Source organism: Podarcis filfolensis (assembly GCF_964270895.1).
Source record: "Podarcis filfolensis genome assembly, chromosome: 15".
In the NCBI taxonomy this organism is placed as follows: domain Eukaryota; kingdom Metazoa; phylum Chordata; class Lepidosauria; order Squamata; family Lacertidae; genus Podarcis; species Podarcis filfolensis.
In genome coordinates this window covers 2,343,119-2,370,290 of record NC_139618.1, presented here as the reverse complement: position 1 = coordinate 2,370,290, position 27,172 = coordinate 2,343,119, and the positions used below count along the sequence as shown (strand labels likewise).

Sequence of the window (27,172 nt, the reverse complement as noted above, 5' to 3'; positions counted from 1 at the left end):
TCCCAAGAAGCACGCGTCTTTTAATTTCGTGGCTGCTGTCACCATCTGCAGTGATCATGGAGCCCAAGAAAGTAAAATCTCTCACTGCCTCCATTTCTTCCCCTTCTATTTGCCAGGAGGTGATGGGCCCAGTGGCCATGATCTTCGTTTTTTTGATGTTGAGCTTCAGACCATATTTTGTGCTCTTGATGGCTTATGAATGAGCCTCAGCCATCCATTGAATAAAATGGTTTGACCTTGTGAATTGGTCGGTGTTATTCATTATAGGCACAGTAGGTGGAGCTGTCAGAGCTCCCTTTATGCTTTGAAGAAGGGAAACCCGTTTGTTACCTTTCTACCAGATGTAACTTATCAGCTGTCATGCCCGTTTTCATTAATCTTATGATAATTTCTTATAAAAATAGGAACACCAGCAACATCTCTGTTGTAAGGAAGCATGGCAGCCATCATTTAGCACAAGGGGCACATTAAGACCCCTCCAAACATCATCTTCTTTCCCCCTCCATGCAAGGAATGGGGGGGGGGAGCAAGGCTGGATGGGAAGTCACTGGTTTTGTTTTGCTTTTTAAGGAAATGTATGTTAACAGTGCTGTGTTTATTGTTTTCATTATCCTCTGCATTTTAAGATTTTTTATTTTTAAAAAAATATTGTTTTAATTCTATTAGAGCCGAGCTTTCCAAACTTTTCATGTTGGTGACACACATTTTAGACATGCATCATTTCGCGACACAGTAATTCAGGTTTACTAGCAAACCGGAGGTTAAACCAACCCCTTTCCAGCCCCGGGAGGAGTGCAGGGAGCGTTTGCATGACACACCTACACACTGCAGCAGACACACGTGTCAAAACACAGTTTGGAGAGTTCTGTATCAGCGTTTAATTAACTTTTTAGCGATTGGCTTCTACTGCCTTCTCTCTTTTTTAGCTTTTTGTATATAATCTGTGTTGTATGGAATTGTGTAAGCCGCCTTGGAGAAGGCATAATAATAATAATAATAATAATAATAATAATTATTATTATTATTAATAATAATAATTAATAATAATAATAATAATAATAATAATAATCCAAGTACAGTACCTGTAACAGCGAGAAAGTTGAACGGCTCCTTTAAGAGGCGTGCCCCCCGAAACTCCCTCCGCCCCTCTAACGGGGGCGGGGAAGAGAACCCGCGAAGGACAGCGTAGGAAGTTTGTCCTTCGCCGCGCTCCGTCGCGGGCCCGGCTTCCTGCTTCCGAGGCTATAAAAGAGCTGCTTCCGGCGCCGGCGCCCGGCCTTGGTTTTCCTCCTCGGTGGCTCGCGCTGCTGCGGCCGAAAGACCCGCGATGAGTCTCCCAGGTGCGTGTGTGTGTGGTTGCCATGGGAACGGCAGAGGCCTGCTGGGGGTGGGAGAGGCTGGGCGCGGGGTTTCCATGGCAACGGGAGGCTGCTGTTGCTTTTTGGGGGTGGGGGGTAAACAGGCGCCGTCGAGTCGCGGGGTCCCAGGATTCAGCCCCGGCACCTGTTTCCCACCCACCCACCCACCCTTCAGTCCCGGCCAATTTCGCGAGGAGAGGATTGCACCGCCGAGGGAGCGTGTCCCTGAGCATGTGCAGAGTGCCTTCCCCCTCCCCAGGTTCCTGGGGTTGAAGGAAGCGCCCCTTCCTAGTACGATTTCCGCCCCGGCGCCTGTAGGCTCCCCACCCCTCCTCTCTGCTTTAGTCGATCTCTGGTTTTTATTAATAATCTGATTTTTACTATTGAGAATGGGTGGCTTGTTTGTTTGTTGAGCGGTGGGCAGCCTCGACAACTTAAGCAGAAAAGCCTGGGTATAAATGTCAGAGATATAAAGGAAGCAACTAGCCCTGCAGGCTATACATGCAAAGTAGCTGCCTGATGAAAGAAGGCTGAATTTAGCACCTCATTAAAAGAGCCCTTAGACTTAACAAGGCGCCCGGCAGGCGTAGGCAGGCAGGAACTGTGGGAAGGACAGTGTGTGGTTTGCATGCTACCTGTGAAGAATAGTAATAATAATAATTAGTAGTAGTAGTTTATTTCCTCCAGAACCTTGAGGAACTGGAGGCGGCTTGAAAGAATTAAAACAAATGAAGATAAAACACAGATCACTAAAAACATATGAAAGATAATAGTTAAGAAGTAATTAAGATGATAATGGAATTGAAACGATGTAAAAACAAATCTGTCAAAAGGCTGGTAGCAAAAACAGCAGAGCGCTATTAAAAGCCCTTTCCTTAAGAGCAGTTAGTTCCCAAAAGCCTGTCGGAATAAAACGGTACCTTCTGTGGTCTTGCTTAGAAAGCTGGTTTAAAAGGGACCCATGAGGGAGCCAGGCCACTCCGTAATTTGGCCACTGCAGCGGAATAAGTCCTGGGTTCATACCCACCAGCCAACCCAAACAGAGTCAATGTGATTCATCAATAAAGGATATAGGTTCAGATCTGCAGCCAGCCAGATGCTTACTTAGGTGATCTTGGTTCCAGTAACTATCTCTCTGCCTTCCTCCTTTTTATTCTCACAATAACCTTGCAAGGTAGTTTAGCCCGAGAGATAGCTACTGGAACCAAGATCACCTAGTGAGCATCTTGGCTGGCTGCAGATCTGAACCTATATCCTTTACTGATGAATCACCTTGACTCTGTTTTTCTTACACCACTTGAGTTTTGGGGGCTGTATGAGTTTTGGGGACTTCATGGTAGGGCCCCTGCTTTGCACATAGAAGGCCTGGGGTTCAAATCCACTTAGGGCTGGGAAAGACAGTTCAGAAATCCTTCAGGTTACATACGCTTCAGGTTACAGACTCTGCTAACCCAGAAATATTACCTCAGGTTAAGAACGTTGCTTCAGGATGAGAACAGAAACCGTGCTCCGGCGGCAGCAGCAGGAGGCCCCATTAGCTAAAGTGGTGCTTCAGGTTAAGAACAGTTTTAGGTTAAGAACGGACCTCTGGAACAAATTAAGTACGTAACCCGAGGTACCACTGTACTGAGCTAGATAAACCAATGGCCTGATTTAGGGTAAGACAGCTTCCTATGTTCCAGTGACAAGATATATATGAAATTAAAAGGTAGGTGTCAACCCCGTTGCCTTCGGGAAACGACAGTTCTTTTTAAAGTTTTATCTACTTTTTGTCAAACATCTGTATGTCAAGATAAGCATGCATTGAAATTCCGCCAGCCTGGCACATGGCAATTAGCTGTGCTTGGGTGAGGCACTATTAGGAAACGTGTCTTTGGCACGAAGCAAGGCCTTGTAATTACAGGAGTGGATCTGGAACAGTTTCACACCCTTAAGAAGGTGGAGGGCAGCATTGCCTAATAATATCGATACTGAAGGCAGAAATATTTGCATAGTGTTAGAATACATTTCACAAAAAGTTGTTTTTGCTGTGGTCTACTTCACATAGGAGCCTGCACACCTGCAGATTCCCAGCTTTTATTTTAAAAAGAAAGAGTAAGTTTCTAGCATTTGTAGAACCAGAGGGATAAGCAAAATGTACAGATGCTGGTCTCGTCTTTGGTGGGAATCTAGCCTGCTCCCCTCCTCCTCCTCGTTTTTAGTGCTTTACTTTGCCCCCACCCCCAGGCCTGGGGGCGGGGGGAAATCCTGCAGACACCCATGAACAGGATTATTTGCCTATTCCATTTTCAGGCCTCATGTAACACTGAAATCTCCATCTATCCCCTGTTATTACTATAAGACAAAGCAGGAAGTTTGAAGGGAGGGGGAAACTGGAAAGGGAATAATTGCAGTGAGGCAAATGTGTAACCTCAGGATCTGTTTTGAGATTGCTGGATTTCATTACTTAAATCATCATCATCATCATTATAATGTACTCTGGTTTTCGGTTTAAAAACACACAAGAGAGCTAGCAAAAAGTTAATCTGGTTGCTTATAATTGTTTAAAAGTTTTACTGATTTTTATCTGCAGCTTTTATTATGATGGTTTTATGTATATTTGTTTTCAGGTTAGTTTCTTTGTTTTCTTTGTGTTTCGTCTACTGTTTTATTGGAGCCTGCTCTTTGGTCAAATGGCTTACAAATCTTCTAAGTAAATAAGCACAATAAAAAGAGGTAAACGATATATATAGCAATCATAAAATGAAAAAAAAAACCACACCAGGCAATTAAAAACAACAGGTGAACACATTAACATAATATATTAAAAGCCTGCTTGATTTTTAAAAGAAATTCAACAAGTTGAGTAATAAGAGTGTCTCTGAGAAGAGACAGAGGACATTCCCTGCCACGCCATGAGTGGCATCAGCAACAGCCATGTCTGCAGACACCTGTGATGAGCTTCCAGCATCCTTCCTGAGCACATCCTTGTTCTGTTTTCTCCATGTGTGCCCTCTGTTGCTGACTTTCAGAATCAACTGTCCTGAATCGACTGTCCTGTTTTGTCTTAGCAGGGTTGAGCCTGAAAAAATCTTCCGCTTTCGCCCAAGCCCTGAAAGCTGAACCCCGGTACTTGTTGGCCCAGAATGTGGCCACGTGCGCAGACCCCCTGGAGGTGTGCCTGGAGCGAGCCGTGGTGCAGGACACACTGCAAGTCTTCCAGCACATGGTACCTGCTGAAGGCAAGCCCATCACCAATCAGAAGAACTCAGGTAATGGCCACCTCCCTTGAGATTGCACATCCCATTTTAATGTTTTGCGATGCCCATCTCCGCTGTGCTCCTCTGACCCCCAGGACGCTGCTGGATCTTCTCCTGCCTGAACGTGATGCGCCTCCCCTTCATGAAGAAGTTCAACATGGAGGAGTTCGAGTTCAGCCAGTCGTACCTCTTCTTCTGGGACAAGGTGCTTCTAATTGTATTTAACTGGCCTTCTGCTTCTTGCATTTATATCCCACCTCCAAGGAATTCAAGGTGGCCACCACTAAGTGGGCCATCCTAGCTGTAAAAAGTCCAGAAGGTTAAGGCGGGGTGGGTTAGCTTGAAGTCTACCAGGGCTCAACAGACCTGGTTTCTGACTGCATTCTGACTGGCTTATTTCCAGGTTGAACGCTGTTACTACTTCTTGCATGCATATGTGGAAACGGCTCAGAAGAAGGAGCCCGTGGAGGGGAGGCTGGTGCAGTTCCTGCTCTCCAATCCCTGCAATGACGGCGGGCAGTGGGACATGCTCGTGAACCTCATTGGTAAGAGAAGCTGAGGCTAAGGCACTTTGCAGTCCACCTAGGTTCCTGGGCAGAGGATCCAGCATCTTAAGCAAGGCCGGGGGGGGGGGGGCTGCTCAGCCAAGACAAGGAAATCAGGAGTTGGGATTACAGAATTCTTTGGGTGGGGCTGGAATCGCTAAAGCTTTAGAAGGTCTTCTGACGAGGTGGACAGTTGCAGTACAAGACGGAGTCAGAGTCCTTTCTCTCTGAGATCCCCACAGGATCTTCAGTCTAGTGCTCTCTTACGTAGTTTTTAAAAATGTATGCATTGAGCTTATGCAGCTAACCAATGGTGGAGTCAGGCTGCCCGGAAGGGTATGTCCAAGCTCTCAGGCAAGTCCAGCATACATTACCCTGAGTCCTTGGACTGGACCTGGATGCACCACAGGTGAGAAGGCTCTCCTGGACTAAGGATGTGGGAGGACAGAAGTAGCCTGGGAACAGTTTCATTGTGTCAAGATCTGTGCTTATTTCGCATAGCGTAAACTGAGTGCAGCAGGCAGAACAATCTTTCCTTCGGCCCATCGGTTCTGGTCGGTTACTAAAACTTGTTCCTTCCTAGAAAAATACGGCGTAGTCCCCAAGAAGGTTTTCCCTGAATCACACACCACTGAGGCCTCCAGACGAATGAATGACATTCTGAACCACAAGGTAATTAAAGGGGGGGGCAGAGAGAGTGTTACCATCTCTAAAATCATTTGTCTTCTTACCAGTTTGGAAACTTAAGCTCAGGCTTGTAAATAAGCCCTTAAAAATGATCAAGCCCCATGGAAAGGTTTAGTTGCCTGCAGGTATCCTGTGTAGCACACTGATGACCTGAAAAAAAGGATGCTAAGTGAAGCTTTCCTGTCTGGTGGCTTGCCAAGAAGATTAAATTTGCCATAGGCGATCAGATGAGTCCCTTTAAAGCCTATTAAAGCCCTTAAGATCTGAGGTGGGCCTTTGGACAGACCTGCCGCTCCACACACACAATGAGTTGACATAGTTTTCACAACCTTCCTGTTCAGATGCTGACACCTGGCATTGCTTGCTAAGGTCCAAATCCATGGGCACTGAATCTTTTCTTTCCAATCTGTTAAAAGGTAAATTCTAGCCTGGTGTTCTTCAGATGTTCTGGGCTGCATCCCCCATCAGCCATCTCAGCCATCTTGGCTGCTCCAGCATCCTGAACTTTGAGCGTGTTGTTAGCGTGCCACAAAGATTGCCATTTAGAACTTGCTTTTCCCGCTTTTCTTTTCTTCCAAACAGATGCGAGAGTATTGCCTCCGCCTGAGGAATATGGTTGAGACCGGATGCAACAAGGATGAGCTCTCTGCAGCCGTGGACACCGTGATAGAGGAGGTCAGCTGCTCTTGGTGTGGGGGCAAATGCGATGGCTGAGTAAAAAGAGATTTTCTGTCCCTGCCCCCTCTTTCTCCCTGCACAGGGCCCCAGTCATGATGCTTCTCATTCTGCTGTAAGACTTTCCAAGTGCACCTTAGTTTTTATTGAGCCAGTGTGGTGTAGTGGTTAAGAGTGGTAGTCTCGTAATCTGGGTAACCGGCTTCGCATCTGCGCTCCTCCATATGCAGCTGCTGGGTGACCTTGGGCTAGTCACACTTCTCTGAAGTCTCTCAGCCCCACTCACCTCACAGAGTGTTTGTTGTGGGGGAGGAAGGGAAAGGAGAATGTTAGCTGCTTTGAGACTCCTTCGGGTAGTGATAAAGCGGGATATCAAATCCAAACTCTTCTTCTTCTTCTTATATCTCACCTTTTCCTCCAGAGAGCTCAAGATGGCATACCTACTTCTCCTCTTCCCCATTTCACCCTCACAACAACACTGTGAAGCAGGTTAGGCTGAGAGGCTGTGACTGGCCCAGGGTCCCAGTGAGTGTCAGGGCCAAGTGGAGATTCAGGCCCTCGTCTCTCCCAGGTCCCAGTCCAGCACTCTTACCCCTACACCACACTTGCTCTCACACTCTCCTGTTGTGATCCCAAGATTTCCACTGTATAAATTTTCCATGGATAAAAAAGGAAGAGCTGCTAGGATGAGCTTGAACTGTCTCATTGCATATTTTGTAAAGAGCACATTGTTCACAGGCCTCCCCAGGGGTGTTTCGCGTTTTTGGTGGTGGCAGGCTTGTTGCACGTGGAGTTTGGGGTGGCACGTGTGTTCACGCCCTCCGAAGTCTTGGTAAATGATCACGCTTTGTAGATCCTGCTGCCTCACTGTGTCCTTCGTGTGAGGCAAGCCAAGTCCCTTTTTTCTTAAATCGGAATAGAACTTTGCCTGGGAGGAAGCGTAACATGCCTGCTTCTTGATTAGGGCAATTTCACTAATCTTCTGTCAAAAGTATAACTGAGCACAGCTGGACCAGCCTTTGCAGCTCTGAAAGGGGCGCCTTATCAGAGAGATGCAGAGCTCCACCGTGAATGCATTTTGGTTGTGCTCTTTACAATTTGGAGGGGCACTCTTTCTTCTCTCTGTTGCCAAAGCTGCCAAGAGGAAAGGTGTATCAGGCTGTTTTAATTTTACTTTTTTACAGGAGTCGCATTACAGGAGTCCTTCACTGCATTTCTGCAAAGCCCTTGGTGCCTCCCTAAGTGTCCGTCCAGGGTGCCTGCACTAGAGGGCAGCAGACAACAACGTATATCATTTTTTTTGCTGCTGTCCAAGGCACTGCAGCTCCATGCTGGGTTCCCCGGCTCTTCTCCCAGAACTGCCTCCATCAAACTGGTGGCCATTCCACCTGACCATTGTGTAACGTTTATTAGGGAGCAGAATGAAAGAGTCCATAGATTTCCTCTCCCCTTCTGTTCCTTTTTGCCTCCTGTGTCACGTTGCTTAGTTTCCACGCTGTTGTTCAAAAAGCTATAAACCCGCTTGATGCCTTCGGCGGAACAGCAGCTTATAAGCATAGCGAGCAATTAAGCAAAACGAGGGTTTGTGAGTCATAAGCATCAGTTCCCTCCAGCCGATTTGAAGGGAGGTGTCTGGGTTCCACCTTCCACTAATCTGCTTTCCCTCCCCAGGTGTTCAGAATAGTGACCATCTGCCTGGGGAGCCCTCCAGACTCCTTCTGCTGGGAGTTCTACGACAAGGAGAAGGCCTACCACAAGATCGGGCCAATCTCGCCCCTGCAGTTCTACAAAGAGCACGTCAAGCCCATCTTCGACATGGAAAGCAAGGTTGGGCAATGTGGTAAACACAAGGCAGCCTGTGGACAATCACTGGCCCCCTTTCTGTGAGATCCTTTTTAGATTTTGGAAGCTGATAAGACACACCCCTGCCCCACACGGTCTCCTGGAGCCTTCCCAGTCTGTTGCTCCCTTCTTTTCGTTTAATACCACAACCCCTCTTCGGTCTGTTCGAAAGTTGTGGCATGGCTGCAATCATAGAATTGTAGCGTTGGAAGGGATCCCCCCAAAGGTCATCTAGCCCAACCCCTGCAAACCTGGAATCTCAACTGCAAGAACCCCTGACAGATGGTCCCCCAACCTCCCTTGAAAAACCGCAAATGCTGGGAAGTCCATCACCTTCCGAGGTAGTCGGTTGCATTGCTGAACAGCTCTTACTGTCAGAAAGTTCTTCTTAATGTTTAGTTGGAAATCCTTACGAAAAGGCCCACCAGATTTCCAACCCCAGATCTCTTTTTGGGGGCCAAGCATTGATTGGTCAGATGGTGATAAAATTGTGACCCAGAACATCAAAACCGAGATGAGTCTAGCAGAGGATATTTGCTGCTGAGAAACGGCACCCCTCATATTATTTCCAAACTTCCATCTTGTTTGAAATGGAACCTCCAGGTTCAGTGGCAGCCTACCTCTGAATGACACCTGCTGGGGACAAACAAGAAATGGCCATCTCTGGCCATGCTCTCCTTGTGAGCATTTTAGTTGGCTGCTATTGCTGGGTCCAGCAGAGTTGGGAGGAGTGACCTCCTTGAAATTAACTTCTTGCGCTAACTCAGCCCTTTGACTTAACAGGTTTGCCTGGTGAACGACCCTCGGCCCCAGAACCAATACAACCAGCTTTACACGGTGGAGTACCTAAGTAACATGATGGGGGGCAGGAAGACTCTCTACAACAACCAGCCCATCGAGCTCCTGAAGAAACTGGCAGCCGCTTCTATTCGGGATGGAGAGGTTTGGCCGGCCCCTTTCTTTGTTTTGCTCCTTAGCACAGTGTCTTCCTGCTCTTTGCTTCAACTGAAGGGTCCTGATTGTCGCCTGCTCTCTCCTCAGGCCGTGTGGTTTGGTTGTGACGTTGGGAAGCACTTCAACAGCAAACTGGGCATCAATGACATGAATATGTAAGTGCTTGTCGGGTGGGGGAAGAGAGCTGGGATCCTGCACACAGTCCCCCTGGGGATTGTGGGTGTGCACGTCAAGTTCAAACTTTGCTTTGCCTCCATTTCTTTGTTCTTCTGCAAGCTCAGAGCCCGCTGGATCGCAGATCTGCTGCACCTCATGCTTAACTGCTCCTGTATGTTGTTGTTCAGTCGTGTCTGCCTCTTCGTGACCCCCTGGACCGGAGCACGCCAGGCCCTCCTGTCTTCCACTGCCTCCCGCAGTTTGGTCAAACTCAGGCTGGTAGCTTGGAGAACACTGTCCCACCATCTCGTCCTCTGCCGTCCCCTTCTCCTTGGGCCCTCCATCTTTCCCAGCATCAGGGTCTTTTCCAGGGAGTCTTCTCTTCTCAGGAGGTGGCCAAAGTATTGGAGCCTCAGCTTCACGATCTGTCCTTCCAGTGAGCGCTCAGGGCTGATTCCCTTAAGAATGGAGAGGTTTGATCTTCTTGCAGTCCATGGGACTCTCAAGAGTCTCCTCCAGCACCATAATTCAAAAGCATCAATTCTTCAGCGATCAGCCTTCTGTATGGTCCAGCTCTCACTTCCATACATCACTACTGGGAAAACCATAGCTTTAACTATAAGGACCTTTGTCGGCAAGGTGATGTCTCTGCTTTTTAAGATGCTGTCTAGGTTTGTCATTGCTTTTCTCCCAAGAAGCAGGCGTCTTTTAATTTCGTGGCTGCTGTCACCATCTGCAGTGATCATGGAGCCGACCTGATAAATGTGTTTACTCCGCAATTTAGGATTCACTTTCTCTGAACTCCACACTTAACGTGCATTTCATGTGTGCTGCTTTGTAGATTTAACCACAAGCTGGTGTTTGGCGTGTCAGTCAAGAACATGAACAAGGACGAGCGGCTGATCTTTGGGGATTCGTTGATGACCCACGCCATGGTCATTACTGCCTTCACTGAGAAGGTGGGTGTTGGGGCAGCAGGGCGGGTGGCGGAGTTCCTTCCCTTCCTTTCCACCTCTATGGCAGTCAACCAGACCATAATTGCACGCACGACCTGTTCATGGAATCCTCCTGGGGACAGTGTGTGCTTTTGAAAGAGGGACAGAGAACCGGTGGCCCTCAAAGGTTTTTGGGCTCCATCTCCCATCCGCCCCAGGCAGCCTGGTCAGGGGATGATGGGAACAGCAGTCCAGCAACATTTAGAGGGTGACAAAGATTCCCCATCTCTGCTCTAAGAAGTTGTATTCCATACACGTGAGAGACGGAGGGATGCTTCCACTGAGAGGAGGATGCCCCTTAGAGAACAACATGCAGAGAACATCTGTGGCCTTCCAGAGACTCGATTCCCAACACCCACCTGCCTCAGCAAGAGCATGGCCAGCGGTCTGGGGTGCTGGGAGCTGGTGGAGGGTCCCATCCCTCTTCTCAAGTGCCTTGTCGACAAAGACCACCGTTCTTCTATGATGAATCATAGAACGGTAGAGTTGATATCTGGATGATGCTGGTGGCAATAGCACTGAGGCCACCAAAACTGCCCCCCTTACCAGAGGCAGCTGCTCTTCCCCCAAGGACAGTACAGGGACTCCACAACCACCACCACAATCCCATGGCGAATGCCTTGTTATTTTACATTATGCATTTCAGGTACACAGCCTTCCAAAGCTTTCTAAATTTACTGTGTGTCTCCTCTCTCTCCTTAATCCAAGAGGGATGCTCAGTCCACTCTGCCCCACTTGGTCCTTGCTAGAAAAGGCTTGTCTAAACATTTGGAGGCTCCTCACCTCAGAAATCCAGAACGTTAAAACAGAGAAGGAAGGCAAGATTAAAAGCCGCAATGCCCCTGGGCTGTTTTTGCCAACGGTTGGCAGATTTATAATTCTCACTAAAAGCTTCTTCAGGCTGAAAGCAGGTATTAAAACATGGGGCTCCCCCCCTTTTTGTAAAAAAATACCTGTTGTGCAAACAGGTTTTAACTACAACTGTGATGTAATTTTCTTTTCCCATGAGGGATGTTTAATCCTTGCCAGCATTCAAAACTAAGCTAAATGTGGCTTGATTGAATTTTAAGAGCTTGAAAGCAATTCCAGTCAGGCCTTCAGAGGTTCTTGCCACCATCTCTTCCAGCTGCCTCGCATGGACCTGAGCACAGTTTGGACCCAAAGTCTTTAAAAGTACTGTAGCATGATTTATTTTATTTATTACCACATGTATATCCTGCCTGCAAGGACCTCAAGGTGGGTTGCAGGGTCTTCCCACTCTCCAATATATCAAAATATTGATAAAATCAGTAGCTTTATATATACACTGTATAAAATATCCATAATAAAACTACATGTCTAGCTAGGCCTGCAATATTCCGCATGCTATATTCTCCACACTGTAGAACTCCTTATGTGATCCAGATACCAGGCTTTTAGCATTTGGGGTTGTAAAGGCACGGGTGAGGGACGCTTTCACAGCAGTTTGTGAAATGAAAGCGCAGGTGTCATCTATCAGGTAAGGGAGGCATTTTATTTCTCTGTTATAAATCCACAAGCAAGTGTAAATCGGCCTGGCCAGGGGAAGCTTTTCTGCAGGGCTCTTCCTCCTGTTGACCCCTGCATTTCCCCCCCTTTCCAGCCTGAGCAAGAAGGCTGCTTCGAAAAATGGCGCGTGGAGAACTCATGGGGCGAAGACCGCGGGAATAAAGGTAATGTGTTGCTAACGCGGATGCTGAAAGTTGGGCTGGCCTTTTGTTTTGCATCAGGGATGTTGTCTGGATTTTGGGGCAGGGGGGTTGGACTAGATGACTTCCAGATGTCCCTTCCAGTACTATGATTCTCAACAGCATGTATATTGGAATAGCGAGCTTAATTCTGGGCCAGTTTAGCACTCAAAGCCTATGCAGTTTGCCCTGCCTCTCTGCCTTAGCAGAATCCTGACAGGCTGGTGGTCGGGGGCCTTGGTGAGGCCTGGTTTGACTGAATTCTTCCCTTTTGCCCTCCATCACTTCAGGCCTCTCCAACCTAGAGTCTCTTCCCAACGCTGAATTTTCCTGGGTTTGTGATGAGGCTCCTGGACCTCCCTCCTTTCCTGTGTTCTGCACTCTCTGCCAGGATCGCCATTGGGCTGTGTGTGTCCCCCACCTCCTTTTAATTACTCCGGGGTCATAAGGCAGAGATTATAGAATTCCTGCATGTGGTTTATTGCACAGAGAGAGAGAGCGAGAGCGAGCACATGAGCACTGACTGGGCTGCCGTTCCTTTAAGCTCCTGATGTAATCTTATTTTGTGTAGAAAGTTCATTACCCTTTCTTCGAACAGCCTCCAGTGGGGGAAACTTTTGCTGTTGGTTGTACAATTGGGATGACAACAAGCAGCGTCTTTGTCTAGCAGAATTGTAGCTGCCACATGTGTTCCGTTTCCCTCTTCACTTCCCCTGGGAGTTGGTGGAAGACAAGGGCCCACCGTGCCCTCGAGCCTTTATGCTACCCATGGCCATTTCAAAGAGCCAAAGACTTTTCTGCGTGTACCAGTGTCTCCCATTGAGACTGGAGCTTCTGTTTGCATAACAAGAGCTTTCGTGGAACAGCAGGCGCAAGGACTGTCTCAGTGATCCAGGCGCGCAGGTGGCCCTCACCCCCGCTTCCCAAAAAAGCCGCCTTGAGGTCAAGGCACAGCTATTCTTAGCCCTTCGTTTACCCATCTGTTTTATGAGCGTGCTAAAACCCAGAGTTGCTCCAGCAGTTAAAAACACACACACACACACACTCCTGCCATCAACCACAAGAGACGAGTGCGAACCACTTTGAGCATTCAAAGTTTAAAAATAACCCGGCGAAAGCGAGACAGATTACCGGCATTCCTCAGAGTTTACCTTCTCCAGCCTCCTGGCAGGGCAGCCAGGAGGCGTGAGGTTGATTCCTTGAGCTTCTTAGCCTCTTGCTGTTTTACGTGGAAGTCTCACTCCCACTCAGAGGCAAAGCCTGCTTTTAATGAATGGGGCCTGAATGGGGCTTTTTCCTCGAGGGCTCTGGCCTTGCCCCTGAGCAGACTTTGGGGGCCTCTCACTTTGGGGGCCAAGCAGAGCCCTCTCGCCACCTCTGCCCAATCAGTCCCTTGCAATGGCCAACCCTGGTTGCGGCTGCTCTTTTCCACTTGCCAAGCAGGCAAAATGCTTTAGAGCCTCTCTGCCCTGCAAGGTAGGCCTCCGTTTGGGGTGGCGGGGAGAATCAGGCTGAAGAAGAGAGCCGCTTGCCCCAGGCTCATTGCCTGAAGGCTGGCCAAGGCGACTGGCAATGTTCCTTCTGTAAGGACGATGTGGGTTCCTTGCAGAATGTGTCTTGGGCATTGATTCAATACATGTGTATTGCGGGCACAGAATTTGGCCACGCCTGAGTCCTCTGTCTTAGTGATCCTTACAACACAGGCCTATAAAACAGGGCAGCAGCGGTTAGTGCTACAGTGGTACCTCGGGTTACATACGCTTCAGGTTACAGACTCGGCTAACCCAGAAATAGTACCTCGTGTTAAGAACTTTGCTTCAGGATGAGAACAGAAATAGTGCTCCAGCGGCGTGGCAGCAGCAGGAGGCCCCATTAGCTAAAGTGGTGCTTCAGGTTAAGAACAGTTTCAGTATGAATTAAGTACGTAACCAGAGGTACTACTGTACTAACATTATTTCTGCATTGCAGCTGGGTGTGCTGAGGCTCAGAAGAGCAGTTGCTAGCTTAGGACACCACCTAACCAATCTCTCTTGCTTGGGGCGAGATTGTCCGGAGGGCTTCTTGGCTCTAAGGCTGGGCTCTGCAGTGCGATGCCTGTGGGAACCCTCAGGTGTTGGTGTCAGCTTCGCCCCTCCCCTCCCAATTCTAACCTTACTTTAAAATAGTGTTTTGGGCCTTCTATGTTTGCGGGGGGTGGGTGCCTATTTTTTTTTGGCTAGTTTACCTGCTTTTTTAATACATGTTTTCTTTGGGGGGCATGTGTAGGTGTGCTGCATGGGAGGTTTGGGGGTATTTCCAGTTTTTCTTCTGTGGAAGGGCTATTTTGCAGAACCTGTGAAACAGTTTCTTAGGTTTCCAAATGAGTTCTTAGCATCCCACACCCATGTTTTTGGGACTCCTCTTCTAGCTGCTTTCCCACGCCACATCCTCCAGGGCAGACCTCTAGCTGCTGCTCCAAAGTCGTCATTTGCAGATATGGCCCTCGGAGAGGGTTTTGGGGATAGCTGGCCTCTTGAAAAAGCCTGGGCTTGTGTGGGAAGGCCAAGCAGAATTCTGGCAGGCCCCTTGTTTAAGGAAGAGGTGAAGAATGAGGATGTTAGATTTGGCACTCAGGCTTGGCTAGGCGTGGAGGCATTAAAATAACAAGGCCCAACGTCAGTCCTTGAAGAGGGTTGATAGAGTATTGCCTGAAACAACAGAGGCAAGATTAGACTCAGGGGCTTAGCTGGAGGATGATGAGTTATGGAGGAAACGCTTAACCCTTTTGTACGGTGCTTTGGGTCCAGATCGCCTGGTCTGGGTTTACCAGCTTAGCATTGTGATCCTGTTGTTGAAAGGCAAGGTCAGATCTTAGACAGGGTTGGAGCATCTGACCTGTTAATTGCAGAGGCAAAGCCACTAGAGGAAACCTGAAAGGCCAATCCTCGGTCACTCAGGAATTTCCAAAAACTCTGGGTTTGTAAAGTGGTGCTTTTGGAAGCTCCAGGGTTTTGCTTCCAAACACAAATACAAGAGACACCACGTGAGACCTCATCTGTTCCTTGTAGGTTTTTGACTTGTGGTGTTTCTTGATGCAGAGGAAAGGCAGAAAAATGTTCCAGGGAGGAATTTGATCTGGGATGGCAGTTTGAGCTTCGTTTGCCTATTTCCCTCCCCGAAGCACATTTGACATTGCAAGCACCACCCAGTCCGCTGGTACAAAGCAAGGAAAGGGGCCTGTATTCAATTAGCTGTGAAAATTAATGGGTCCTTAATGTTCAGAAGCAGTCTACCTCCATGCAGTTTTTGCAGGGCTGCCCTCTTAGATTTCAGTGTGGCATAGAGGGCAGGGGTCCCCCAGGTGGCACCTCTTAAGCTGAGCATCTCTTAATAGAACTTGTCCCGTCCTCCTCTTCTCCAGGTTACCTTATCATGACTGATGACTGGTTCTCCGAGTACGTCTACGAAGTGGTGGTGGACAGGAAGCATGTGCCAGAGGACGTCTTAGCTGTGATGCACCAGGAGCCAGTCGTCTTGCCTGCATGGGACCCCATGGGCGCTCTGGCTAAGTGAACTGGTGTGTGTGTGTGTTGAGGGGGCTCTCTGCTGCCTCCTTCTGGTCAACCTTGAAGCAAGCATGTGGGGGGGATCTGGAGGGCCAGGAGCCAACGCCAAGTGGCCCCATGAGCAAACTCCCACTTGAGGTGCCAGTCTTGAAGAGTGGTGCCCTGTGGATCTTCAGAGGAAACCGTGCTTTTTCTGTGGACAGGGCTACTCTGCAACCTTTGCGTCGACATGTGTGCTTTTCATTGTAGTATAATCCTTTTCTTTTCTTTTTTTTAAAAAACACCCTCTAAAATTATTTTATTCATATACTCATTTTAAAACTTCAGAAATGATTCTTTCATGCAAACCTTGTATAGAAAAAGACGGGTGGGGGGGTGAGATGAACGCTTGGGGTGATTGCGTACCACAAAGGGCCACCAAGTGGAGATTAATTGCTTGTTGGTTGTGATTTTGAGCTGCTTGGCTGCTTGCTTGTGGAGAGAGGCATATAACCCATGGTGCACGATGCTGCGCACTTCCTACATGATCTTCATCTGTCTTGTCTTTTCCAACTGAGATGTGGTCTGAATTTAACAGCCATCTCCCTGGAGCACCTGAATCACAGCCCAGGGGATTTCCCCCCCATAACCACCACTGAGGCTCAGCTGAACCAACGGAAAGAGTGGCTGCAAAGGCTACATTCCAGAATGCCCAGTTCCTGGGTAAAATGGGATTTTTAAAAAATGGCTGCGTTTTTATTTGAATGCCATCTACAACTACCTGGTGCTATGGAGCGTTTGAATAAAAACACTTTGCTGAATGAGCTTCGGTGTCCTGTATTGATATTATTGATGCATAATTTGCTGGCAAACAGCAAAATATATTGCCAACAAATGAATGAGGCAGCGGGGGGTGAGAGAAGATACTCCCACCTCTCTGCCGGCAACATTAGAGAGCTGCTGCCAGTCAGAGGAGACAATATGGAGCTACTAGCTCAGTTTAGCCAGCTAGATGGGCAAATAGTCTTGACATGGCATAAGGCGTCTGCTTTGGGGTCCTTCTTGGCCAAGGGTTCTTTCCACACATTGGAAACTTCTGATTTGGCACAAGCCACACCTGCAGATCAAGCCCCCACTGATCCCCAGCTAGCTGCAGTCTGTCAGCATGGTGTTGGGACTCCTGTCCCATCAGCCTTGGCCAGCATGACCCAAAGGGTCAAGGGTCATGGGAGTTGTAGTCTCAGCAATACCAGGTTGGCAAATCCCCACACTAGTCTCTGGGAATTAAGCCTGGTGCCAGATCAGAGAGCTCTGAGAGGGGTGGGGGGAATCTGCCAAACTAAAGCAATGGGGAGAAAAAACGTAGGGCATATCAGAATGAACTTGGCGAGAGGAGAGATGAAACTGAATGGGTTCTTACTGAAAGCTGGTCGCAGAGTTAATCTCTAATAAAACAGTTTAGTCCTCAACATATGTTTAACATCTTGAAAGTTAGGTGACATTAAGACAGGCTTAGCATATAAAGCTGGGGTCTGCAACCTTTAAGACAAAAAGAGCCACTTGGACCCGTTTCCGAAGGAAAAAAAACTGGGAGCCGCAAAACTCGTCATTATAAAAATAACTTTTTTGTCACTTTTTTATTATTTCTTTGTTTGACCCCTCAGAATTACTCCTCCTCATAAATGTTAAATTAACAAGTTACCTTTTTTTGTGTGTGTGTTCTTCACTCCCCTTCAAAACAGTGACCAGCGTACATGCCCCCTTTCAATGCAGTGACCAGCGTACATGCCCCTTACAATGTAGCGGGCGGGTGGGCGGGCGGGAAGGTGACGTTGGGACGGTGCGTGACTAATGCACGCACCGCCCCCATGCGACGTCACAGCCAGTACAGCGCCTGCCACAGTGGGGAGTGTCGGGGCGCACAATGCGCCTCCTCCCCTCGCTAGTATCCGCCCCGGAGCCGCGGCAAAGGTGTAAAAGAGCCACATGCGGCTCCGGAGCCATGGGTTGCAGACCCCTGGTATAAAGCAACTGATTTTGTATCCATCCAGCTATTGGGTCAAACTAATTAAAAGCAAACACCCATTTTGCACAGCAGTCTTGACCCTGAGCAAGAATTCCTGCCATTTCTATTTTTAAATTATTGGTTTTTTAAAAGTTGCATGCTTTCATGCATTTAATACATCTATCTACACTGGAGTAACAGACCTATTTTAATTGTTGCCTTTAAGTCTCTTAAGTCCCTTGGAATTTTTTTTTTTAAAAAGGGTGTTTAGCTTGTGTAAGAAGCTGCCTTGATACAGTCTCAGGCCATTGGTCGATCTAGCTCAGCAGTCTAAACCAGCTGTGGGGAACTTTTGGCCCTCCAGATGTTGCTGAACTGCAACTTGGAATACTATGTACAGTTCCAGTCGCCTCACCTCAAAAAGGAAAGTGTAGAGTTGGAAAAAATTCAGAAAAGGGCAATCAAAATGCTCAAAGGAATGTGGAAAGGTTGCAACATTTGGGGATTTTCAGTTTAGAAAAAAGGCAAGCAAAAGGCGACATGATAGGAGTTTATAGGACTATGCATGGCATGGAGAAAGTGGAGAGAGAGAAGTTTTTTCTCCCTCCTAACACAAACCACAGAGCCTAGGACTTGCTGATCAGAATGTTGGCGGTTCGAATCCCCGTGACGGGGTGAGCTCTCGTTGCTCGGTCCCTGCTCCTGCCAACCTAGCAGTTCGAAAGCACGTCAAAGTGCAAGTAGATAAATAGGTACCACTCCAGCAGGAAGGTAAATGGTGTTTCCATGCGCTGCTCTGGTTCACCAGAAGTGGCTTAGTCATGCTGGCCACATGACCTGGAAGCTGTAATCCGGCTCCCTCGGCCAGTAAAGCGAGATGAGCGCCGCAACCCCAGAGTCGGTCACGACTGGACCTAATGGTCAGGGGTCCCTTTACCTTTACCTTAACACAAGAACTCAGATATCCAATTAAGCTGAATGTTGGAAGGTTCAGGACAGAAAAAAACCACACTTCACGCAGCACATAGTTAAACTATGGAGGGTAGGACACAAACCAATGGCTTCAAGTGATAGGAGATTCTGACTAAACGACAGAAAGAAATTTCTGACAGTAAGAGCCGTTCGACAGTGGAACGGTCTCCCTCAGGAAGCGGCGGACTCTCCTTCCTTGCAGATTTTGAAGCAGAGGTTGGGTGGCCATCTGTCATGGATGCTTTAGTTGAGATTCCTGCACTGCAGGAGGCTGGACTAGATGACCCTGGGGTCCCTTCCAACTCTAGGATTCTATAAGGCGGTCTCCTAGCCATGATGAATATAGCCTGCTTCTATGGTTGGAGGCAGCCATGCTTCTGAATGCCAGTTGCTGGAGACCCAAGGAGGGGAGAGGGCTGTTGTGCTCAGGTCCTGCTTGTGGGTTTCCCATTGGGGCATCTGGTTGGCACCTGTAAGAACAAGATGCTGAACTAGATGGGCCATTGGCCTGATCCTGCAAGCTCTTTTTTGCTCATTTCTGCACCTTTCCCAGCTCCACAATATCCATTCGGAACACTACACAGTACTCCACCATTCCACAGATTTTTATATCAACAGTTTTATTTTCAATTCCTTCCCTAAAGGAAGGAATCTTGCTTCCTGCCCCCCCCCCCCAATTCAGAAGACTGCAACAAATTCCTATATGCCCTAGGAGAGAGAAAGTGATGCGGTATTTAAAAGCCTTGATTCATTCATTCATTCATTTACAAGCGAATTACTCTACCCTCCCAAGAGAAGGTCTTGGATGTGCCTGGTGAGATTAATGCCATTCCCCCCTCCGTTTTTGAAATGCAGCCGCCACAGCTTCCCTTATCCCAACCCCATGCTATATCACAAGCTGTTTTTCTCAACCCAGCCCTTTGTCTGCCCCAAAGCCTCTTTTGAGCAGCCTCTAGGAATGTTTCGTGGGTAATCCGGACTCGGCGCCTCCCCTGAGAAGGGCTGAGACGATCCCCTCGTAATCCAGGCAACTCAGATCTCCTCCCGTTGTCCTAACAATTGCCAGCTATTTTAATCCTAATCTATTTGGTGCCCAATTTGGGGTGGCAGGAGGCGGCAGAGAACCAATTAAAGCTGTGTTGGTACATCTCGGGTGGAGGACAGGAGCACCATCCGGCCATGCGGTCACCCCCACTTCCACAGAGAAACCCCTCGGCCCAGGCACCACTCTCCCAGGTCCCCCTCAACCTGTCAAGCCACCAGTGCAATCCCACAATTGGTCTTCAGATGGCAGCAACTCCTCTCCTTATCCAAGGGGGTGGGGTGGAGAAAAGGATGAAATAACAAAAGGGGGAGCAGGAAAGAGAAATGTTTGGCAATTTCTTCCTCTGTTCTCAGGACTGATGCTGCCGCAGAGATCCCTGCAGACTCCCACCTTCCTCCTGTGTCTCATAATCCCTTTGGTGGGGACAGGCTGCCGTCCCTCCCTTGTTATTTGCAATGCAGTTAAATTAATACATTTATATCCCACCTGTCCTCTGAGGAGCTTAAGGGGGCACTCGCTGTCTCCATTTTATCCCCACAGCAACCCTGTGAGGACGGTTAAAGACTGAGTGTGCTTGTGTGTGAGAGAGAGACTGGCTCAAAGCCACCCCGTAAGAGCTGAGTGAGGATTTGAACCCAGATCTCCCAGGTCCTAGTCTGACACTCTAACCTAATGTAATATTCTCATTTCCCCTGCTTGCTTCAATGATCCACCCTACAGCTCTCATGGGCTTGCCAAACCCAAGGTTCTCTCAAGAGCCCAAACTGGGGCAGCAGGAGTTCAAGGGATCACCAAATCTCACCTTGCAATATTGCAGGGCACATTTCCCCCCCAACAGTGCATCTGGTAGGGAGGTGGTGCAGGACCCCCGGTCGGCCTCTGCACCTACTGCAGCCGCAACTCACTGCTCTGAAGGGACAGGCTCATCTTGGACCAGTGACGCGGACGAATTCCTCATCCACGACGCCTGGACCTGAAGTCAACATCCACCGTACCACTGGCAGAAGGCCGGGAAGCTCCACTGTCTCTACCATGGCTCCCTACCTGAGGACCCCGGCCAACAACGGGCATTATGTGTATTTTAATGAGCTGAATAAAGTGACAGCTTATCCGTCATGGAGGCATGGCAAGTGTGTGTATTAACTTAACAGTGCTTAGCTTATTTATTTTTTTAGTTGTTATTCTGTTAATGTTCTTAACGTTGTTTTATAGAGTATAACTGCCACATTTATTTGTGAAACGTACACTATGGATTTTGGTGTTAACTGTGATGTTTAGTTGCTCCTTTATTAATAGCGTATTATAGATTGTAAATATGATTTATGCTGTGTTTGTGCTGTTCTATTATGTTTGACTATGTTACTCTTATTTATTGTTTGTAAGCTGCTTTGGGATTCATTTGAAAAGCGGCACAGAAAAATAAAGTTATCAGTCCCATCAATCAATCAGATTAATCAATCAGTACGACGCTTTGGGCCATTCCAGCCTCTCCTGGCACATTTCTTTTAAAACCATTAAAAGTCCAAAGGAAGCAGCCTTATTCCAGGTCAGTCTCCTGCAGATGGCCTGTTTGTTGAGCATGCAACCTTATTTGCTTGCCCAAAGTTATGTGAAGATAATACAATGTCCACTCTTTACTGGGTTAAAATGGATTGCACAAGTTGCCCAAACCATGTTTCAGCCCACCATATTGGGTTAAAATGGAGGCCAGGGTCCTGATGTCAACAAAGACGGCTGCCCCACCTTGTGCAGAGTTTGGAGGCAATATCTCGAGAGGCAGCCAAGCCTTGAAAGAATAGATGGGCGGACAGACTGACCGCTTCCCAAAATATACAGAAGATTTGTTCTGATTTTTTTGTGAGGGAAGTTACACAACAGTGAGCAGTCTCTACAGTACCAGCAGTTATATACGCCTTCCCATTAATCACATTTTGCCGTTGCTTTCCTAAATGTAAAAAGCCTGTCGTTGTTCTTTAAGTGGATGTGTTGCACCAGAGTGCTTCAACTAATGTGAGTGGTGCAAACCTAGATTTCTGGTGACTGAAATCCTTCCTGCAAAATGCTGAAAGTCTAGAGGTGACCTCAGTCCCTCTATAGCCCAGCAGTGTGGACTCTGACTGGTAGCATCTCTTCAAGATCTCAAGAAGGCAAAGCTCCTTTCCATCACCTGGTCCCTCTTAAACTAGAGAAGTTGGGGATCAAACCAGGGACCCTCTGCAAGTCAAGTGTGTGCTCTGCCACTCATCTTACCATTTCATGGAAGGAAATTTGTGGTTGGGATGTTTTTTGTGTGGGGTATGTGGATATGAGTTGTTTTTCCTTTCTGGGAGAAGTGTTTGTGGTGATTAAAAGCAGCTGAATCAGTCTCGGGTTCCATCCTAGCCCTGCCCTGCTGTTAGGCAGAGTGAGAAAGCCGCCTCAGGCAGCAAATTTTAGGTATTAGGAAAGGGCAGGCAAATTCGTAAGCTCCTTAATCTGCTACTATTGTCTTTCTACTGCTAGAGAAAGGGAGTGTCACATTTTCATTTTGCCTCAGGTATCTTGGATGCCTATGCCAGAACTTGTGCAGTAGTGGTTAAGAGCATTGGATGAGGATCTATGATTCCAGGGTTCAAATCCCCACTTGGGGAGGAATCTCACAGGGTGACCTTGGGGCCAGTCATGGTCTCTCAACCTAAACTACCTCGCAGGGTTGTTGTGAGGGGGGAATGGGGGAGAACTGTGTACGCCACCTTAAGCTCTTTGGTGGAAAGCTGTGTAACAGAAATAACAAATATCTTGGGCAGCAAAATGTCTTGGGCCAGCCCTGCTTGGGAGCAACTTCTGATAGCAAACCCCAAGTCCCTTTCCACTTGACAATTTTTGCATTCCCCCCCTCTGCTTAAAGTGAAGAATGGAGAAGGACGGGCGAGAATTGCAAAAGTCTGTTTTTCTTCTCCTAATGTGGCCCAGAAGCAGACACACACCCCAGTCTCACATTTGCCACAGCGGCAGGACACCTGTCCTGGCCTCATCATCTGCCCCCATTTGCAGACCCCCCCTCCCTCGCCCCCCCTCGCGCTTCCATTTATAGCCGCAGCCCAGGCTGCCCTCCCTGACTCCAACCCAGAGGCTCATGCATTGCTGTGCCTGGAGCCCTCCTCCCGCCGCCGCCGCCGCCGCTGCTCTGAGCTGTTGTGAGCTGGTTGCTTTTTCTGTGTGTGGAGTCACCCACCTCTAGGAGGAGGGTTGCAGCCTGCTGCAGTCCCTCCTGGCAAGGCAAAAAGTTTATTTGACTTTATAGAAAAGAGAGAGAAAGAGAGAGGAGAAGAAAGAAAGTGACGTAAAAACATCTTAAAGAGCTCTTTGGCAGCAGATTATCTGGGAATCGGACCATGTGAGAAGAAGGGGTGTACAAAAAGACAGTCCCCGGTGCAAAGTGACCCATAGGATCCAAAGCAAATGTAGGTGGGATTGGTGAGGCCGGCTTGGATGAGCCAGTGCAGGAGAAGCGCTCCTGAATCCGCTGGGACACGCCAGGTATTTTACGCTTTATTCTCCCCCCACCTCTTCTAAATGCAGATGCCTAAAAGTGCCCTGTTTGGTGAATATGGGACAGAAGCTGGGGAGGGTCTTTTCCTTCGCCTTCCCCAGCAGAACTAATTGTGCTTTTGCTCATCTTTTTAGATCTTGATTTTTTTTAAAAAACAAAAACCTGAGATGGCAATGGTAATGCACACCAAAAAAAGAGTCTGTATATATTTGCATGAGAGGCTTTTATGCCCCTGCTGCACTTAAAACAGACAGCCAGACAGTGAAATGTTCCTGCAGCTCCAAGGGACGGGGACAGGGGGGCGGAGGACGGGGACAAGGGAGCCTTTTGAATTTATTTATTTATTTGTTGCTGTTTCAAGTTTTGCTTGAGTTAAGAATGTGTTCCTTCTTCAGCTTTTCTGTCTGTACATGCTTGCTATCTCAGTTATTAGTGTCAGCTCTGAAAGACGGGTGAGCAGCGTGTTTCAACCAGCTTTTGACCGAGTGATCGGAGCAGCCCTTAGCCGTACTGCAAGATGCAACCTCCTTATTTTAGAAAGAGGGCAGGAGGGAGAAAAAGTGTGCTTTAAACAAAAAAAATAGCAGGGACAAGACATTTCAAACAAGACCAACGATCCAGTTAACTTGGGCACCTTGCTTTTCATGTTGGTTAAGACAGGACAAACTGCCGCAGCTTACCTGGCAGTTTACTGATGTCAAAATATTTCATATTTTCACAACACCTCTCTCACTCACACACCTGTACAGGTGAGAGGGGTATGTGGGTGTCCCCCTCCTTACAGAGCAAACGGAAGGAGCTTATTTTGGTGACAAATTAACGATGCTTCACTTGAACTGGACAGAAGCGAAACAAATTTCACAACATGCATGGGTCTATGAAAATTACAAATGTGGTATAAAGTGCAGGATGACGGGTGCTTTTGACCTCCAAGGACATTAAAAAGATTGGGAAAGCTGAAAAGGAGAGAGATGCAGCAGATGTGGAAATATCTGAAAATATGTTTGGGGTTCTTTTGTTTCTTAAGGCAGTTGCAAAGACATATAGGTGGCTCATTACCGCACAGGCAATCAAGGACGGGCCCCTGGCCCCGGGGGCCATACATAGGCATGAGGGAATGAGGAATGTCTCTGTGCCTTCTTAGTTCCGATCTGCTCTCAAGGAAGAGGGTCATCAAAAAATAAATATATCCCCTCATTCTGTTTCTGACCTGTTTTTAGGACTTTGGAACCCGGTGGGCTAATATAAAAGTGATTCCTAGTACACGTTCTCACGTTCTTGGCATCACAGCGCCATGCCTCTTGATAGCACAGCTTGGCTCTGCCTCTCGTGGGGAACCAGTTGAAAATCTGGGAATCAAGAGCACATATGCTACTGTGACTTTAAATTTATAAAGTGCAGGGAAAGGCTGTGGCTCAGTGCGGAGAGCAGATGTAGGAAGTCCCAGGTTCCATTCCCAGCATCTCCAGGTGGAGAGCTGCTGCCAGTCAGTGTAGGCAATACAGAGCTGGTTGGTAGTTTCTTTTGCCTTGGCAAATCTTCCATGCTCTTTTTTTGCATTGTGTTTTAAATGGAAACAGGAGTGTAGACCAGCCTCCCCCAACCTGGTGCCTTCTGGATGTTTTGGATTACTACTTGTAAACTGCCTTGTGTATGGTAATATAGAAAGGTGGTATACCACATAAAAGTGAAATGAAGCTCTCATCAGCCTCCAGAAGTGTGCAGGGTTTCTGGCTCAGTTTTCCAGCTGGAGAATAAGCTGCCTTTGAGAGCGTTAGGCGCAAATGCACTTGACATTTTGCTGGGTGTTCACTTAGGTTAAGGGGCAACAATATGCAAGCTATTTGAGTTTCACAAAGCTCTGCTTGAAGAAGAATGCTGTGGAATGCAAAAGCTTGTACACGTGCTTCACCAACTCTTGAGGTACAAGGTAGGTTTTGAAAGATATATTAAATCACAGCAGTGGCAGCCTGATTCAGAGAAATGGTCCACCACCGCAGAATCCTCTGCCACAGAACGAGGATCTTGGCTTTAGATGGCTTTAAAGGGTCACACGATTTCGTGGAGGGGTAAGACTGCAGAAAGCTGAGAGATAGGATAGCCAAGTGGAACCTGAATGCACGGAGGTGGTTTACCTCTGAGTAAGTTTCTGGGAAGCAACAGCTGGAAAGAGGGCTGTTGCCATCATTTCCTAATTTGTGGGCTTCCCAATGGAGCCTCTGGTCAGCCACTGTGGACACTGGATGATGGATGAGATGGGTCCCCTTTAGGGACTGATCCAGCTGCAGGGGGACCGCTGTGTTCTTACACTAGCTTGTGCCCGGCACTTGGAGACATGCAGAAGTGTGTGACTGCAAAGGCTTCTAATAGGTACTTGGTTCTGTTTATTGTTAATTAATTAGAGTGCTGCAGAACTTAAATGAGATATAACCAGTGGTCTTCTTGGGAGAAATGGTTCATATTCCCACAGCCCACAAATTTCTTTTGGTCCTTTCTACAAACAACAGATCTTCCTAGGCAGAACATTTTAAAGTTTGCTTTCTGCTGCGAGGGAGCCCGTCAAGAGCTGGTCTAGCTCAAGCTGCGCACGGCTTGAATGTGAAAAATAGCGAAAAAAAGGTCTTTGCCCAAAGGAGTCTGGAATTTCCACAGATTCGTCAGGAATGCAGACCATAATAAATAACAATAACAATAAACATAGACTCAATTGTGGAAAATTGAAGGTTTGTGCTTTTCTAGACAATTGGCTCCGGAGCTTGTTGTCGAAGCTGGGAAGAACTTCAGAGACTGTTTTTGTTCTGACTGGGAAGCTATGATTGACCCCCAAAAGATACTAAAAACAAGCTTTAAAACACGGCTGGCACTTAGCACACAGGCAAAAAGCCACCGCACCCCAGTGCATCTGAAATGTAAGGGCAGACGAGAGCGGAGGGAGAGGAGAGAGAAAGAGACAGGATGAATGAACAAGTCAAGACTTCACAAGCGTAGCAAGAATGAAGTGGGGAATGGTTTCATAAATGGACCTACAATCTGCAGGAAAAACAAGGTTGAGGTCAAGGAAGACTTATTAGAAGTGAGGAGAGGGAAAGAGAAGGAAGTAATCTGAGCCAAAGTTTTGGAGTGGCAGAGAAGCATGACCCAGGGTCAATGAGGTTTGCATAGGGCTGGAACAGATTTTGAGAGCAAATCCCATCCTTTGGGTTTTAGATGGAAACGGTTGGATGCCTCTGCCTGAATCCAGAACGTGGTTCTTAAAGGTTGCTATGGGGTGGATCCTTCTCTCTTTTAGGGGAGGTCCATAACTCTCTGGTAGCAGCCTCTGCTTTGCATGCCTAAGAGCCCATTCACCCCCAGCACCTCTAGTGAGAAAGGGACCAGGGAACATGTGATGCGAGAAGACTCTTCTCTGCATGGGGAGCCACAGCCAGTCAAGAGTAGACAACACTGGGCCAAGTGGACGAATCACCAGATCTGGTAATATTGCGCAGAATGGTCACAGCTCAGAGGGAAGAGTGTATGCTTTGCAGGAATAAGGTCTCTGCTTTGATCTCTGGTCTCTCCTGTTAAAAGGATAAGCTAGCATGTGATGGGAAACAGACTCTCAGACTATGAACCCAGACATTGCTAGCTAGAAAGACCAAGAGCATGACTTGGTATGAAGAGATTGCTCTACAGCTTCCATCCCTTCTGTGACATTGGAGGGGTCATTTTATTGCACAGACTGTAGCCCAGGTAGGGATGAATGTATTTGTCTATTTCTCTTAGTTTCTCATTTTTCCAGCCTAAAATTCTGTTATTCATATTTCTGCGTTAACTTGCAATTATTATTATTATCTTAAAAAGTCGTAATGAAAATTAATCAGCAAATTAGGATTGAAATTTCTCCTAACGTACAGATTTTTTGCCAGTGATTTCCCTTCATATAATGCTTCATATG

The 27,172-nt window shown here is 47.6% G+C and overlaps 2 protein-coding genes across 4 annotated transcripts in view; both read left to right on the top strand.

Annotated features, from left to right (window-relative positions):
* The first annotated feature begins 1,186 nt into the window (after positions 1 to 1,186).
* On the top strand, positions 1,187 to 16,505 carry BLMH (bleomycin hydrolase). Its single transcript, XM_083587850.1, has 12 exons — positions 1,187 to 1,340; positions 4,412 to 4,609; positions 4,693 to 4,802; positions 5,001 to 5,142; positions 5,726 to 5,814; positions 6,412 to 6,504; positions 8,176 to 8,331; positions 9,130 to 9,288; positions 9,388 to 9,455; positions 10,298 to 10,415; positions 12,073 to 12,142; positions 15,558 to 16,505. Exons 1-12 carry the CDS (start codon positions 1,328 to 1,330, stop codon positions 15,707 to 15,709), a joined length of 1,368 nt encoding a protein of 455 aa, XP_083443976.1. The 5' UTR covers positions 1,187 to 1,327; the 3' UTR covers positions 15,710 to 16,505.
* Positions 16,506 to 21,686: 5,181 nt separating this feature from the next.
* SLC6A4 (solute carrier family 6 member 4) overlaps positions 21,687 to 27,172 on the top strand; it is a 38,441-nt gene continuing 32,955 nt past the window's right edge. Inside the window, exon 1 of one of the 3 annotated variants that reach the window (XM_083587659.1) lies at positions 21,687 to 23,222. The gene's annotated coding sequence lies outside the window, so the exon portion shown is untranslated. Of the gene's footprint in view, positions 23,223 to 26,568; positions 26,968 to 27,172 lie in introns of those variants that run through there. The other 2 variants (XM_083587661.1, XM_083587663.1) reach the window with 2 other exon arrangements.

What these genes read in the sequence shown, in the direction of transcription:
- BLMH (XM_083587850.1), top strand. An exon ending in ACCTCTTCTTCTGGGACAAG is followed by an intron (nt 4,803 to 5,000) that starts GTGCTTCTAATT and finishes GCTTATTTCCAG; the next exon opens with GTTGAACGCTGTTACTACTT. An exon ending in CGAAGACCGCGGGAATAAAG is followed by an intron (nt 12,143 to 15,557) that starts GTAATGTGTTGC and finishes CCTCTTCTCCAG; the next exon opens with GTTACCTTATCATGACTGAT.